This window comes from Microtus ochrogaster, unplaced genomic scaffold, assembly GCF_000317375.1.
Source record: "Microtus ochrogaster isolate Prairie Vole_2 unplaced genomic scaffold, MicOch1.0 UNK19, whole genome shotgun sequence".
NCBI classification, from domain to species: domain Eukaryota; kingdom Metazoa; phylum Chordata; class Mammalia; order Rodentia; family Cricetidae; genus Microtus; species Microtus ochrogaster.
Window position 1 is genome coordinate 5,411,816 of NW_004949117.1, and position 16,537 is coordinate 5,428,352.

At 44.1% G+C, this 16,537-nt stretch overlaps 2 protein-coding genes across 2 annotated transcripts in view; one reads left to right on the forward strand and one right to left on the reverse strand.

Moving 5' to 3' along the window:
- Positions 1–9,754, reverse strand: part of Dcaf13 (DDB1 and CUL4 associated factor 13) — a 28,651-nt gene extending 18,897 nt beyond the window's left edge. The window contains exons 1-4 of the mRNA XM_005367536.2: positions 9,565–9,754; positions 4,336–4,535; positions 3,753–3,860; positions 323–412 (exon numbers count right to left, since the gene is read on the reverse strand). Of these exons, the coding sequence (XP_005367593.1) occupies positions 323–412; positions 3,753–3,860; positions 4,336–4,535; positions 9,565–9,634 (468 nt within the window). The 5' untranslated portion in view covers positions 9,635–9,754. The remainder of the gene's footprint in view (positions 1–322; positions 413–3,752; positions 3,861–4,335; positions 4,536–9,564) is intronic.
- A 129-nt stretch (positions 9,755–9,883) lies between these two features.
- Slc25a32 (solute carrier family 25 member 32) overlaps positions 9,884–16,537 on the forward strand; it is a 15,964-nt gene continuing 9,310 nt past the window's right edge. The window contains exon 1 of the mRNA XM_005367537.3: positions 9,884–10,239. Coding sequence (XP_005367594.1) covers positions 10,083–10,239 — 157 coding nt within the window. The 5' untranslated portion in view covers positions 9,884–10,082. The remainder of the gene's footprint in view (positions 10,240–16,537) is intronic.

Below are 16,537 nucleotides of genomic sequence, written 5' to 3' on the forward strand. Positions count from 1 at the left end.
TTTTTTGAGACAGGGTTTCTCTGTAGCTTTAGAGACTGTCCTGGAACTAGCTCTTGTAGACCAGGATGGTCTTGAACTCACAGAGATCCACCTGCCTCTGCCTCCCAAGTGCTGGGATTAAAGGCGTGCGCCACCACCTGGCTAGTTGTTCACATTCTTAAGTTTCAAAAAATTTAAATTACATAGAATGTAACTTTTACACACTGCTGTAGTAAGCCAATGATTAGATATAAACTCTCTCAGTTGTTACATGAGTTTTCCTTTTATAATTATAAAAAAGGCAAGGGATTTCAACAGGCTATGCCCCAATGTGTCTTTGTACCTTTCCTAGTATGGTCTGCAGTGGCTCCTCTTCTTCTCCACAGCCCGGCCCATCCATTTTCCACTGCTTCACAGTTTTGTCATCACCAACCTAGACACAGTTATCTTACGATGACTTTAAACAGCAACAGTTGTAAACACATGTATCAAATTATAAGTATCTCATTTCAAACAGTAACACATACCATTCTTTCATTTTTACATTTATTTTCTACTACGTTATCATAACTAAGATTTGTAATATGTTATAAAATATATAAAGCACATAAAATCAAAAACAAAACAGTATGAGTTAAGCAAAATGCTAAGAATAGATCAAAATTAGGTCATATAAGAATGGTATTTCAAATCAAGGAAAAAATATAATAAAATGGTTTTGGAATATAAGATTTGGTGTAGGAGGTCCTTCTGTATTTGTGTTGCTTTCATTGGTTAATGAATAAAGAAACTGCTTTGGCCTAATAGGGCAGAACTTAGGTAGGCAGACAAGACAGAACTGAATGCTGGGAGGAAGAAAGGTGAAGTAGGAGAGAGCCGCCATGGAGCCGCTAGAATCAGACATGTTGAATCTTTCCCGGTAAGCCACTGCCACGTGGCAATACATAGATTAATAAATCAAGGTGTAAGAGTTAACCAATAAGATGTTAGAACTAATGGGCCAAGCAGTGATTTAATTAATACAATTTCTGTGTGGTTATTTTGGGGCTAAGCTAGCCGGGTGGCCGGGACGAACAAGCAGGCCCTCCCTTGCAACAAAGATTAATTGTTTAGAAAGTTTTGAGCCTGGCACGATGACATACACACCTACAATACCGATAGTCAGGTGGTGGGGTGGGGGTGGATTTTCAGTACCTATATCAGGCTCACGACTGCCTCTAACCCCATAAAACAGGGAAACAACATATGGCACACTTTCTGGCTGGGATATACCACTTTATCAGTTCAGATATCAGAGGAGAGCCATCAGGAAGAGCAGAAGTCTCACTGCCGGCAGCTCCAGCTTGCCACCCTTCTACCATATATGGTCTATTCACTGTGTCACACAGCTCGACCTGCTCTACGGCTACTATGTTTTCCTACTTAAAGTGACTTTAAGTGCCACTCCCCTGACACCTTTATATTTAACATTTCCTCATACTGATGTAACACTACAATCTCACTCACTAACTAGTTCTACACAGATGGTGCTAAGGTTAGCTGTGACTTTTCTTAAGGCACAGAACTTCACCTACAAAGGACAGTCAACTTCACTCAAATAACCTGCTCGTCCAGTTCATCACCCTGGAGCCTTCTCCTCCTCTAACCCTGCTGGCACCGGCTGGCGTCTCCTTTTCCACGCGACAGCCGTCTTCTGATGTCCCTCTCGGTCATCTGACACACTCAAGCCTCCAAACTAATACTCAATCTGAACACCATTTCTCACAGGTTTTATTCACCAGGTAGGCCCTCTATAGTGGTATATCATTTGTTTGAATAAATAAAGTTTGGGGGCTGGAGAGATGGCTCAGAGGTTAAGAGCACTGATTGCTCTTCCAGAGGACGTGAGTTCAATTCGCAGCTCACAGCCATCTATAATGAGATCTGGTGTCCTCCTCTGGCATGCAAGCACACACGGAAGGAATGTTGTATACATAATAAATAAATCTTGAATAAATAAATCAATAAAGAAAGAAAGAAAGAAAAAGAAAGAAAGAAAGAAAGAAAAAGTTTGCTTGAAGATTAGAAAGCAAAGCAGTCAGACTAGTCAGCCATACAAGTCAGGGAGTGGTGGCACACACCCTTAATCCCCCAGGATTCTGGAGACAGAGGCCAACAGACCTCTGTGAGCTCAAGGCCACCCTGGGCTACACAAGACTGATTCTGCCTAAAACAGAAACAGAGCTCACACAAAGGTGATCCCAGCACTTGGAGCAATTTAATCACAGCACAGCAGCGATAGGGCTGGGAGGAAAGAGGAGCGTAAAGAGGGAAGAGACAGGGACTCAGTGTTGCAGAGTTTGAGGATTCCTGGAGACATTTCGGTCTGAGGTAGAGGTGAGAGCCAGTGGCTGGCTGTAGTATCACCACCAGCTGAGCCTTCCCTGCTTTTAAAGCAATCATCTCAAGCACAGCAGGGAACCACTGTCTACCTGCTACAGAGCACGGCTAAGGTCAACTAGTATCTACACGTAGTAGTACGAGCAGCGGGGCTGTGTCCCCAGCACCCAGGCCACCTGCTAGCTTATGCCCGAAATAACAACACACAAACTGTATTCATTTAAACACTGCTTGGCCCATTTCTATCTAGCCTCTTCTAGGCTAATTCTCACATATTAATTTAGCCCATTTCTAATCATCTGTGTAGCACCGCTAGGTGCGCTTAACAGGGAAGATTCTAGCCTATGTCCATCCTGGGTCGGAGCTTCATCGTGTGTGCCTCAGAGAGCAGAGCTATCACGTCTGCCCGGGAGAGGGGAGCATGGCGTCTCTGAGCTCACTTCCTCTTCCTCCCAGCATTCTGTTCTGTTTACTCCTCCCACCTATGTTTTAACCTATCAGGGCCACGCAGTTTCTTTACTGCTTAACCAATGAAATCAACAGATTGATATATGACACTCCCACATCATCTACACACCAACATTCACAGCAGCATCTCGTAATAGCAAAGAGGTGGAAACAAACTAAAAGTTTGTTCCTAAACTAAAAAACTGAGTGGGTTAAAAAATGGTATATATGCATCACTGTTAATATTATGTCACCTCAGGAAAGGATTAGAGTGTGTGCTACGTCACAGGTCACTTTTACTTCAAGCTATAAGCGAGGAAAGGTTAGGCAACTGCACATACAAAGACTATGATTCTACTTATGTGGAACATCTAGACCAGTTAAATTCAGAGACAGAAAGCAGAAGTTGTCACTAGGCCGCGAGGAGAGCACGGCACTGTCACTCAGTGAACAGAGTGTTAGTGTGTAAGCTAAGCTGTGGGGGGGCAACGGTGGTGGCAGCACGGTGGTATGAACGCACGGAATGAAACTGGACACTCGAAAATGGCTGAAACAGCAAATAGTCTATGTATTTGTTCTTCCCCTACACACATACTTTTCAGTGATTCTTTATGAACAAAATACAAATTATTCATCTTAGCACGGAACATCTTCCACAGTAAGTCACACAATCACTCTCACCTCAATTCCCACTAACTCCACTTCTATGTGTTCAGGATAATAGGTCAATGGTGTTAAGTACTTGTTTGTAAAAAGGCAAAAACCAGTACGTACAGGTAAGGCTGGACTACTTAAAGAAGAGTGGGGCTTGTGAAGGTTTAATACGCTCTTCTGTACTAACGAGCTCCAAAGGTCCTTGGAACGCAGTAATGAGCTTGGAAATAACTTATGCAATCACATCTCTCCTGGGCATGCTGGGAAGACTTACTGAGCAACAGCTTACTCACAGTGAAAAAGGAAGTCCCACAAAAGCGAGCGCATATCCCTCGCACAAAGCCTTCATGTGCTTGTATCGTTCGGACACATTTTCGTCTCGTCAGGTTCCAAATTTTAACCTATGAGAAAACATCAAACATTTCAGTGAACTCTAAATATAAAATATTCTAGAAACCCCACACTGAAAAGGATATGAGTCACTCTTCTAGGCTCTAAAACCAAAATCCTTCAGATGAAAATAATGTACTGCATATGGATAAATGTGTCAACAAGCAGATAACTCAACTGTCAAATCCTCTGTTGATTCTAAAGTGTTTCAGCCTTTATTCCCTTACCAGATGGGAAATGAAGGGTTCACTCATCAATAACAACTTTTGTGGAAATTCAAGTACCCTCATTATAAACATGGTAAGTTTATGGACTGTCAAGTTGAACCTCACACCACTGAAGTGATATCATTGTAAGATCAGATTAAAAAAACCTACTAAATATTATTTCAGAGTTTAGGCTTAAGACTTAAACTGAAGTGAAACCCGCATGAAAGGTCTGTGAGAGCATGTGTCAGTTTAAGCAGTAGACTTAAGGTGGACTTGCCTCTCCATCACATGCCCCAGAAAGGACGGTCGTCAGGCTCTTCGGATGCTTTGCCAGGCAATTGACTCCATCACGGTGACCATCCAGGGATGCAAGGAATGGCTTTGCAAACACTCGTTCCAATTTGGTAGCATTTAAAGCTCTTACATATTCTCGTGGGACTTCAAAAGGATGTAAGGTTGGATCATAGTTTCTTGGAACTGGAATAAGAATAATCTCTCAATAAAATAATTCACATTTACTAGTTCCTGTGAAAAGCCCCAGCTAATCATGTAAGCTGTTACTCACTAAGCCTTTAATTAGGGATACTGTTTTCTGTTTAGCACTATGAAAGACACAAAAGCACACCTGCCACCTCCAAACCTTTTCAGAACGATGGGAAAACCATGGCATATATAGCCTTGCACACACACAGCTTTCCTTCCTACCACATTCAGCTGGGTTGTGACCTTTTACTGGTGGGGATCTAACACACTGTTCATTTGTACTCCTATGCCTACCACAGTATCTGGAACAAAGCCAAGATCTACGACGAACTAAAATCTATATTGCTTGTGCTAGCTGCTCCATGGTACTGGACACCGCACTGACACACAACACTGTGATTTCTAACTATGAACACAGCTACTACTTGTCAAGCACTTTGTACATTTGTTTACCTTAAAAAGCACTGACATAAGAGTTCACTACTGCAAACATCTCATCTTAACTCAGGTCTTCTCCCCGGTACCCTACAGTAGCTATCACTCTACCACTCTCTTCCACTCTACAGTTTCCCATTGTAAAACTGAGGCCCGGAGATGCTAAGCAACCTGCCTATAAGCCATGTTCTTAACCAGCCTGCCAAACAAACTGTCTCACTCTAAGTCCGTGTCGAATCAAATTCAACATGTAAGAGTGTATACATTTTCCCTATGACTTCACGCTGCTATCCTTGCCTTCTGACTAATGGCACAGCATATCCAACATGCAATAAAGCTCAAATCTTGGTCATTCCTGAGTCCATCTTTCAGTCTCCACTCCCAAAATTCAGACACTCGTCCTCTTGGAAACAGTCATTCTTCCCTTTCCTGTATGCCCACTCAGAGTTGGCCCTGATCACCTTATACCCAGACTACTATAATATCACCTTGACCTGATTTGGAAACAGTCATTCTTCCCTTTCCTGTATGCCCACTCAGAGTTGGCCCTGATCACCTTATACCCAGACTACTATAATATCACCTTGACCTGATTTGGAAACAGTCATTCTTCCCTTTCCTGTATGCCCACTCAGAGTTGGCCCTGATCACCTTATACCCAGACTACTATAATATCACCTTGACCTGATTTGGCAGCAAAACTGTTACCAGATTAATCAAGCACATGTCATTCCCATAAATATAATTTTTAAAGGCCACCTGCAGTAGTTGTCAGACCTTTAGACTGTCTCATTGTAACACAGTTTTTGAGTCAGTATATTTAATACAAGCATCATTACCATGTCCTGCTTTCATTAAAATTTTGCTTCCAATTAAGCCTCCTGAGAGAAAAATTTGAGGCCTCCAAATGTGGTTTCAACATCCGGTTTTCATGGAGAAAGACTCACTGACTTCCACATGGTGTCATGTTAATGGGATGCAATCAGACCATAACCGGACACTTGCTAGCACATTCTCCCGGTGACACATGTGACTGCGGTCACTGTGAACCTCCCACATACGGTGCTGGGCAAAGTGAGGACGGACTTCACAAGCAGACCCAAAGAGAAGAGGTCTAGGGTTGGCGATACTCATTTAGGGATATTTACTGTTATTTCTGAAGTATGTTTCAAAATGTTCTATCTTCTCTGATTTGTACAACTAACTGATATCTAATAGTTAAAAAGAAGGTCAATCACGCTGGTTTCAAGTATTTTTATGTAGAAAAAATCCATCATTATAAACAAGTTCAGTATAAGAATTTTTAAATACTGAAAACATTTCCAAACATATATTTTCAAAAGAATCTCTGAACAACACAATTTTTAAAAGCAATGTCCTTGCTTATCACTTGGAAAAGCTGAACATGTGGTGCACACCTTTAAACCGGCGCTCCAGAGGCAGAAGCAGGGGGGTCTCTAGAGTTCGAGGCCAGTATAGTCTCCTATGGTACGTGTGGAGAATTCCAGGCTAGCCAGGGTTAAAGACCCTGGCTCAAAATCAAATAAACAACAGGGGAAAAAGGACTTGGAGCAGATTATAGGCTTTATTTTCTTTTAAAAGGCAATACTTAATTCATAATTAGTTTCTTCCAAGAACCTTGCCATAATAAAGTCAAAGTACTTCTGGAGAACAAACATTTAAAAGTTTTTCTTATCATCCTACAAGTTATTATACGCCATGATAAACAGAAACTATAATAACTGCACTATTCCAATGGTAGAAGCAAGTCCTCCCGCGTCAACTCTGCTCTTCTCAGGACACTCAGCACAAGGCAGGAATGAGAGTATAAATTCATTACAATTACAGAAATTAAAATTAGAGGACCTTGTTTGTTTGTAAACGGGGTCTCACTATGTAGCCCTGGTTGGTCTGGAACTCACTTGGTAGACCAGGCTAGCCTGAAACTTACAGAAATCTGCCTGCCTCTGCCACTGTTTGTTTTTTGAGACAGGGTTTCACTGTGTAGCCCCAGCCGTCCTGGAACTCACTCTTCATACCAGGCTGGCCTTGAACTCACTGAGCTCCACCTGCCTCTGAGTGCTGAGATTAAAGGTGTTTCTTTCCACCGCGCCTAGTGCTTGCCTCTGTCTCTGAGTTCTGGAATTAAAGGCTTGAACCATCAAGCCTGGCTCAGTTTGTTTAAGACAGGAAATACACACTGATGTTCTAATTGTCTGCCCCACAGTGCAACAGGTGCACTAAGTGCCAACGTTTAGTGCACAGAATTAAGTCCCAACCCCTTTCTGCTCTTCTAAAACTTGGTCTCACTGTCTCACCAGCTTCAATTCCTTCCGGGAGTTCAGCTCCAACAAGTTTATTCGCTGCCATTTAAAGCTACTTCACACTTTCCTTCTGTACATCTCTCCCATCAAGACTTAGCTTTCATCTCAATCCACGCAGACCTCACACACCAGTCTCACTAAGCCTCCAAATCACAACCACTGTGTCCACCTCCAACTTCATTCATCCAATCAAGGACAGACACTAACCTAACATAGTCCCAGGCGTACATCATAAGTACAGGACACTACAGTTTAAAATGCCCATAAAAACCACATATATATGTGCAAGGTGCTCTTACACATGAACCAGCCACATCAGAATTAAGTATATTTTAAAAATAAAGGTTCACCAGTACTTACCCCAGTTTTTAAATACTGCATAAAATTTACAAGGAAACAACACTAAATAAAAATAAGCTACAACAAATGCATTTTTTTTACATTTTATAGCACTCCAAAAATCCTATTTTTCCATTTTGCTATTAACATTTCCATTCTAAATCAAAAAGAGGAAGACACTGAAAAATGTTAACGACAAAAATGGCTGTACCTCCTAGAATAAGATTCAGTGCCCAGGCTCTCACCCACTCATTCATTCCTTCAGCTACTTCTGTGACTCACTGAGCACAGTGCACACGGTAACATGACAGGAAAGCCTGCTAATCAAAACACAACCGTGAGACCACGTGATAAGCGCTGACAGAAATCCACAAATTTGTACTGGAAACACAGGAGAGGATACTGAAATGCAGGACGGCCCATGCAGGGGATGAGTATGTAGAGATGATGGTCGAAAGTTTCCCACAGGTACAGCTGGAACAGACAGGCCAAAATGCACCCACACCGGCAAGGTTAACACAAGCTGCTTACCAGCAACACCCTGGCGGGTCAAAGTGGTGAAGGAAGAACCAGGGAGGTTTGAAGAGTAAGGATAATATCAAATCCAAGTGACAACCTACTCTGCATTTAAGAAACAGTGTCGTGTGAACTTACTTGGGCACAGAGACCATACACCACATCTTAGCAAAACTCACATATACACACACACAGACCATATATCATATCTTAGCAAAGCTCACACACACACACAAAGACCATATACCAGGTCTTAGCAAAGCTCATATATATTCACACACACAGACCATATACCAGGTCTTAGCAACGCTCATATATATTCACACACACAGACCATATACCACATCTTAGCAATGTTCATACACACAGAGACCATATACCACATCTTAGCAAAGCTCACACACACCATATATATACACACATATATACAGAGACCATATACCACACCTTAGCAAAGCTTACATATATACACACAGAGCCCAAATACCCCACCTTAGCAAAGCTTACATATACACTCACAGATCATATACCACATCTTAGCAAAGCCCACACACACCATATATATATACACATATATACAGAGACCATATACCACACCTTAGCAAAGCTTACATATACACACAGAGACCATATACCACACCTTAGCAAAGCTTACATATACACACACAGATCATATACCACATCTTAGCAAAGCTCACACACACACACACACACACACACACACACACACACACCAACGATGGTAACCTCTAGTAACCAAGAGAGAATGTTCCAGCTCCCTCTTCTTCACGTACTCTCATTCACTCTAAAGGCAAGATACTTCTGTCCTTTGCCTAGTTATAGCTACTACTCTCTTCAGTTAGAACTGTCTGTTCATACAAGAGCAGTCTCCTGACATTTAGGTTACCAAGAACTAATTCATAAAGGGTCGGCATGCTAACAGGGAACAGACCAGCAAAGATAAGTAAAACTCACCAACTTCATTTTTAACTATTCTCTCCTCAAACTCACAAGAGCAGTTATGAGAAAACTGATCTCTTTAAATCTCTCATCTTTTTTTCTTCCCTCCTCCAGAAGTAGATAATCCGAAATAGTAAAGTGCCCAAAGCAGCAACTAAGTTTTTAAAAGTCTTGAACCCTGAACTTACGAGTTTGACTCAAACTCCACTTTCCAACAGCTGAACACTGTTCCAATCTGAACACGGAGCGACACACGCTGAAAACACAAAGCATTCTTCCCGTTACTCTAGACGGAACAACTTCCCACTAGCGGAAAATGCTCAAAAAGGACTTGAAGAGACGTGGTCCAAAGAGGGCAGCCCTGTGTGGACAGAGCCGCCTAGCTCAAAAGCTGCCCAGACGCAGGCAGCCCGGGAAGGCGCGCCTTCCTCGGCTTCAGCTCGTCTCACCTCTTTGTATGTCCAGCTTGGTTTCGCGGACATAGTTGTCGGGGTTCCGGCTCAGCATCTTCACCTTCATCTTGGCGGCTCTGGGTCTCGAGCCCCACGAGCCTCTAGCCGGGTTCGGGTTCTGCCAGCCTTCTGGCAGCCACGCGACTTCCGCCTTCCGCGGGCCTCTTCCTGTCACATGGCTCCGCCGCGTAGCAGCGGGTTGGCTGCCCTGGACCCCGCGGCGTCCCGTAGTCGCTCCGTCCCGGGGCTGAAGGCGGTCCTTCAGCGGTCGCTTCGCGTGACGTCAAAGGGTGGGCGGGCGCAGGCAGCTGTGGGCGTGGCCGAGGGGGCTCGGCTCGTGCTCGGGTCTCGCCGCCGGTCTCACACACGTGTGTCCCGGGCTCCGGTCCCGGAAGTGGGCTCGCGTCCTGCCTTCCTAGCTCCGGGCCTCCGCGACTGTCGCCACGGTGGCGGCCACTACATCTCGTCCCACGTCGGCGGCGCTCGGCGCCGTCGTGCCGGCGAACCCCGAGCCCATGACAGGCCAGGGCCAGTCGACGGCTGCCGGGTCCGCGGCGTGGAGCACGGTGTTCCGCCACGTCCGGTATGAGAACCTGGTGGCTGGCGTGAGCGGCGGGGTCTTGTCCAACCTGGCGCTGCACCCGCTGGACCTGGTGAAGATCCGTTTCGCTGGTAAGAGCCGGCCCACGCCCCGGGCGGCTTCCCTCGCTGTCAGCCCCAGAGAGCCTCTAAACACCCAGAGGAGACGTCGATCTCCCCAGCCTCCGTACTGCAAGGAGCGCCCCGAAGATGATGCTTTGTACCCGCGTTACCCGGAGCTAGAGTCTAGGCAGGGAGGCCCTGCTGATGTACCTGGGCCCGGCCTTCCCCGAGTCCCGTTACCCTAAGGGATAGGAAAAGTGCGTGAAGTGAGAGGAGAGAGAGTATCGCTTTGACCCTCCTGCGTCATTCAGTCTTCGGGGTAGTTTGAAGTCTTAGGGCAGCCACGTGTTTGGTTGTGTAAAGTAAACGAAAGTGCAAGTCCTTGAGCTGGAGCATAGTCTTCCCAAAGAGTAAGCACTGAGTTTGGGATAAAAATATTCTTGAAGGCGTCTTTAGTTTGGAGTGTTCATAGTATGCATTATCCAGTAAAAGAAAGAGGGGCTGCTCCACTCCAGATAACGGTATTCAAGTGTGAATTAAGCATATGGAAATCATCACAGCATTTTATGAATTAACGCCAAGCTGAATTCCAAAGGTGATCTTTGGTAACTATTTAGAAACGATTTTCTGTTAGTTTAATTATTACAAGCCAAATTCTTCCTGGAAAAATCAAATCTTTAGAAATGGCTTTAGTAAAGCAGGGCGGTGGTGGCGCACGCCTTTAATCCCAACACTCGGGAGGCAGAGGCAAGCGGATCTCTGTGAGTTCTAGGTCAGCCTGGTCTACAAGAGCTAGTTCCAGGACCGGAACCAAAAGCTACGGAGAAACCCTGTCTCGAAAATTCAAAAAAAAAAAAAAAAAAAGAGAGAGAGAGAGAGAAAGAAAGAAATGGCTTTAGTATAATATTCTAATCTTATTCAGTTTACTTGATGTTTGTGTGTCTGCTTCAACAACGGTATCCAAGCTACGGAAGTATCAGCAGTTTCTCGCTGCTGTCAGGGAAGTTAAAAATCTCAATTAGCCTAAGTTATAAAGTTATAAATTCTACACAACATAAAATCAAGAGCGAAGTAGAATAAATCCAAAGGCAAAATAGGAGTACAAATAGGACCATATTTAAAGAAAATCGGGGCTGGAGCGATGGCTTAGCATTCCCGCAGGACTCAAGCAGGATTTCCAGCACCCACCCTGAGCATGTGGCTCATAACTGCCCACAGCTCCAGCTCCAGGGCACACCAACCCCTCTGGCCTCTGCCAGCGCCTGCACTCACCTGAGTACCCGCACAGGGACACATACAGGTAATTTAAAATAATAAAGGTAAATAGTTAAAAACGGAACACAGGTGACTCACATGTAAAGGTTCCGTAACTGTTGAAGGTCTCAACAGGATTACTATTTTTTTTTTTTTTTTGAGACAGGGTTTCTCTGTGGCTTTGGAGCCTGTCCTGGAACTAGCTCTGTAGACCAGGCTGGTCTCGAACTCACAGAGATCCGCCTGCCTCTGCCTCCCGAGTGCTGGGATTAAAGGCGTGCGCCACCATCGCCCGGCCAGGATTACTATTTTAGCAGCCAGAGAGGAGACAAGAAGACATTCTATGGTGGAAAATAGGTGCTCCTTGTGCAGTGTATCCGATACCACAGAGACATGTAATTCCATGTAGTTTGTTATGCTTAATTGTAATAAATACAACCATTGACAGGTAGCTTTCATTGAACATTTACTAGGAATTCATTATGCCTTTCTCCAGATGATGGAAGGAGTTGAGTGAGTCCCCCAGGTCACAGATTGCAAATACCAATCTGAGATTCTAATTCAGCAAGTTCACTATAACGCTGTCCTGCCCTTAACTACCCTCCAGAATAACTCTGAATCCCTCCTTACAGTGGCTTCTCGAGGTCTGGGTCTTGGTGTCGGGTCTCGTGCAGCCTCCTGAGGAACAGAGAGGAGCTGAGATTTTTATTTTGGAATAGGGCTGACCTCGCTGCTGTTTAGAAAGTGCTACGAAGCAGACCAGGCCCGGGGAAAGGGAGTGCTTGGTAACAGAGAAGGTTCTTTATCGGAAATGAGAAGAGCTTGGACACTTGTAGAGCAGATAAGGTGGTTGGTGATAGAATAAGGAATTAAGATTAGATAGTAGCCCCCAATTGAAGTCCTTCCCACATCAAAGCAGGCCTGCTTAGTAACACCTGCAGCTCCAGTGGTGACAGAGACGTTTCGGAAGATGAACATGGAAGTTGAGCCATCCACAGGTTTCTGTCGCTGTGGTAAACACCATGACCGAAAGCACCTGGGGCGGAAAGGGTTACTCTTGCAGCCTCATAGTCCATCATCCAGGAAGTCAGGGCATAATTCAAGGCTATAACCTGGAGGAGGAGCTGATGCAGAGGCTCTGGAGGGGTGCTGCTTACTGGTTGTTTCTCATGGCTTGTTCAGCCTGCTTTCTTATACAGCTCAAGATGACCTGCGACAGGAATGCAGGGAAGGTGGCATCCCCACCTCCACTGTTATCAAGAAAATATCCTACAGAGTTGTCTACAGGTGTTCTAATGAAGGCATTTTCTCATTGAGGGTTCTCTTTCCAAATAACTAGCAGTGTCAGGTTGATATAAAACTAACCAGTGCACTCATCAACAGGCATTAGTACTGAATACTTCCTAGAGTTTGTGGTTTCTTGTCATTAAGCCCACTTAATGAAATTACAGTCTAGCAATGAGGAGCACTGCTGTGAAACCAAACAATTCACTGACTCTGGGGCCAACTGGAGCTCCCGTTGTCCCTGCAGTGTTAAAAGGGCAGATGTGTTACGTAAGGAAGGTGAAGGACTAGTTGAGTTTCACGTGGGAAGAGCGCTGCAGCTGTGAGTTGGTCCTAAGGTCAGGCAGGCATGGGTTGAGTGGAAGTCACAGAGATGCAGAATTTGGCCTGGCAAGGCGGTGGCACTCTTCAGTGAAACTCACAGTGTCAGTGGCTGGGGCATGCTGGTTGAAAGGGGGAGAAATGGATGAGCCCAGTGATGGATGCTTAGCTGGGCACCCGCAAGTGTTGAGCTCAATGCCAGAATCACAAAAAAAAAAGTAGAATTTAGTCATCCATGTAAAACTAGTTAGGAAATTTATTAATGAAGAGAAACAGGTTCTTCAGTTGTGACCAAGAAGAGGAGGGGTAAAACTAAGGGACAGCACCTGAAACAGTTTGTACTGAGGTGGTAGGGTTGCAGCTTTTAAAGCCAGTGTGCTTACTGACAGTCTTCAGGAATGATTCTAACATGAATGTCTTTTGTCTCAGCTCCTGCCGTATACCAACTCTTTTCTTCAGTTCTGTCTTCTGTCTTTCAGTGTTACCACTGAGATCACTGCTTTTATGGAATTTCTCCAGTCTCCAGTCATTTAGACTAAAACTCGCTCTCTGTAAAGCAACTTCTGTTTGACATTAGGGAGATCCTCATTCAGGTCTTCATCTTGATCGTCTCTTGTTTTCTCTGCCTTCAAATTCATTCTTCTTCAGGGCACCACCATCTTTTTTTTTTTTTAAACACATTGTATATAATGAAATTCTTTACTTTGCTAGTAGGGTAACTATTATGTTTTTTCTTTTGTTTGGTTGGTTGGTTTGATTTAGTTTGGTATTTCAAGATAGATTTGGTTTCTCTGTATAACAGTCTTGGCTGTCCTGGAACTCTCTGGCCATAAGCTCAGAGATCAGCCTTCCTCTGCCTTCCCAGTGCTGGAATTAAAGGCCTGTGCCACCATGCCCATCTGTTTTGTTTACTTTTTTTAATTAGGAAAGGAAACGAGAAAGCAATAGTGTTTCTCCAAACAAGTATGTGATTATTTTACACATAATTGGACACAGATTTGAGAAAGATAATGCCTTGAGATCATAGCCAAACTTTTTAAAAATTAATCTATTTATTTATTTATTTTGTAGTTAGGTGAGCTGCAACAAAACACCACTAGCAGACAGAACAGCTTAAGCATCACAGAGATTGTTCCCTTGGGGGCCTGGGGGCTGGAAGTCTAGGACAAGGTGCTGGTGGGATTGGCTTCTAGTGAGAACCTCTCCTTGGCTTGCGGGTAGCCTTTTAATCTTCATCCCCTGGAAGGCCGGCTTCAGGTGCTGTCATTGAGAACGGGGCTTTCCGTGAGAGCTGGAGGTACACAGTTCACCCAGCAGCTCCCAGCCCAACATTCCTGCCACCAGATTGCCAGGTATGGTGCACCGCACTTGTGTTTGCTGTTCAGCTATCTAGCTGAAAGCCTTCCCGCCCTTCTAGAGACAAGCAGCTGGTCTTCCTTACCTTTAATCCACACAGTTACTACTAGATTAGCTTCTCAGAACAGTAAAGCAAGCCTTGGTCTGTACCTTTGGAAAACACAGGTGCTCAGTTTGCCTTTTGTCTCACAACTAAGCTGTGAGCTTATTACCAAGAGAAATATATATATATTATACATATTTTACATATATACATATATATTTTACATATAATACATATATTATACATGCATATATATATATATGTGTATATATATATATATATATACATACAGAATGAGAGATACAGACCCCAAAGGGCACATCAGAAACATGCATGCTACAACATACTTCTCAGAAGCCCAAATGTTAGTATTGTGTGTAAATTTACAAACTTTAGGAAATACAAAGGAGAGCGCTGAAGCCCAGAGCGGGTGTGACCTGTAGCTAATAAAGGAAACTGGATACCCACCCAGGTTCATACATGGCCCAGTGCGCTTTCCTCTCAACTCAGTGTAACATGGGCAGGTTAGTGGTGAAAGAACCTGACTCCTCACCTTTGCTTGGCTCCTCGTAATCAGTAATGGTTCTTCCTTGCCAGGCCCTGTTCCAGCAGGTGAGGGACAGCAAAATTGGGCATGCTTACATGTAAAAGACAATAGTTAGTGTGAGCTTTTTGGAAGGTACTTTCACTGTGTATTTTTAAATTTATATTTACACACTTTGACCCCTGTGAGTTCCCCTTCTAATGGCCGATGATAAAGAAGTAATAAGAATCCACACAAATTGCTTTACAGAATATCCTTTAGCGAATCCACGCCTTTCATCTCAGCCTTGAGAGGCAGCAGAAGGAACAGGGTGGGCACGTGAAAGAGGTGAGAGAAGGGTGGCATAGAAACGGTATGGTGACATACATGTAAATCGCTGTGTGAAGCCCGTTTCTCTACATGCTAAACCTAAAGCAGTGATGTGACGACGAGAAAGGATTCACATGTCAGAGAGGAGAGAATGGCTGTGAGATGGACAGCAGTCACCTTTTATCAATCTCTTATTTGGGGAAATCTGATAACAAGGGGAAATACTTGTACTCTGGAGAACAAAGGACCTTGCAAACCTCTATAAAATAAAATTGTTACTTGTATTCTAGATTTTTATAATATGGAACGTGGTTTTTTTAATTTGGTATCATTTGCATGATGCGGAATGTTCTCTGTTATTGAAGATACTTAATATCCTACTTTCAGGATTAAGCGACTTTTTTTTTTTTGGTTTTTCGAGACAGGGTTTCTCTGTGGTTTTGGTTCCTGTCCCGGAACTAGTTCTTGTAGACCAGGCTGGCCTCGAACTCACAGAGATCCGCCTGCCTCTGCCTCCCGAGTGCTGGGATTAAAGGCGTGCGCCACCACCACCCGGCATTAAGCGACTTTTTAAAACAATAAAGCAATTGTATACTGCATTGTTCCATATTGTTTTCCTACAGTTTGCACACAGTCCTGTTAAGCATCCCTCATCCCCCGCAAACTATCCTATTCAATGTATTTTTCATTTCCTACAGAAGCAGAATAAACATTAATGCCAAATTTAGCCAGGCATAGTGGCGCTTAACACTTAAATACTACTGCTGCTTAAAGCCAGACGGTGGCATTTTCTGAGATGTGGGCAGGTCCGGGAGAGCTTTATGTAGAATAGAAAAATAAAAAGGGCCTTTCAGTTTTGTTTTGTTTTGTTTTTTTTAAGATTGTTTAATTAAAAAGAAACAAGAGGGGTGGTGACTGTTCCCCAAGAGGACTGTAGCGAGCAGAGCTGCGGGGACCCAGGATAAGAACAGTCTGGGAAAGGATGAGGAAACTAGTTCAGTTTTAGAAAACAACGTTCAAGGGAAATACTTTGGTCTTTTCTGTTCTGACTGTGTATGTGGTGGTAAAGAGGGAATGTCTAGCCATAGGCTGTCCTGTCTCCAGACCCGTTCTCCAAGGGAACGTCCAGCCGTAGGCTGTCCTGCCTCCAGACCCGTTCTCCAAGGGACCATCCAGCCATAGGCTGTCCTGCCTCCAGACCCGTTCTCCAAGGGACC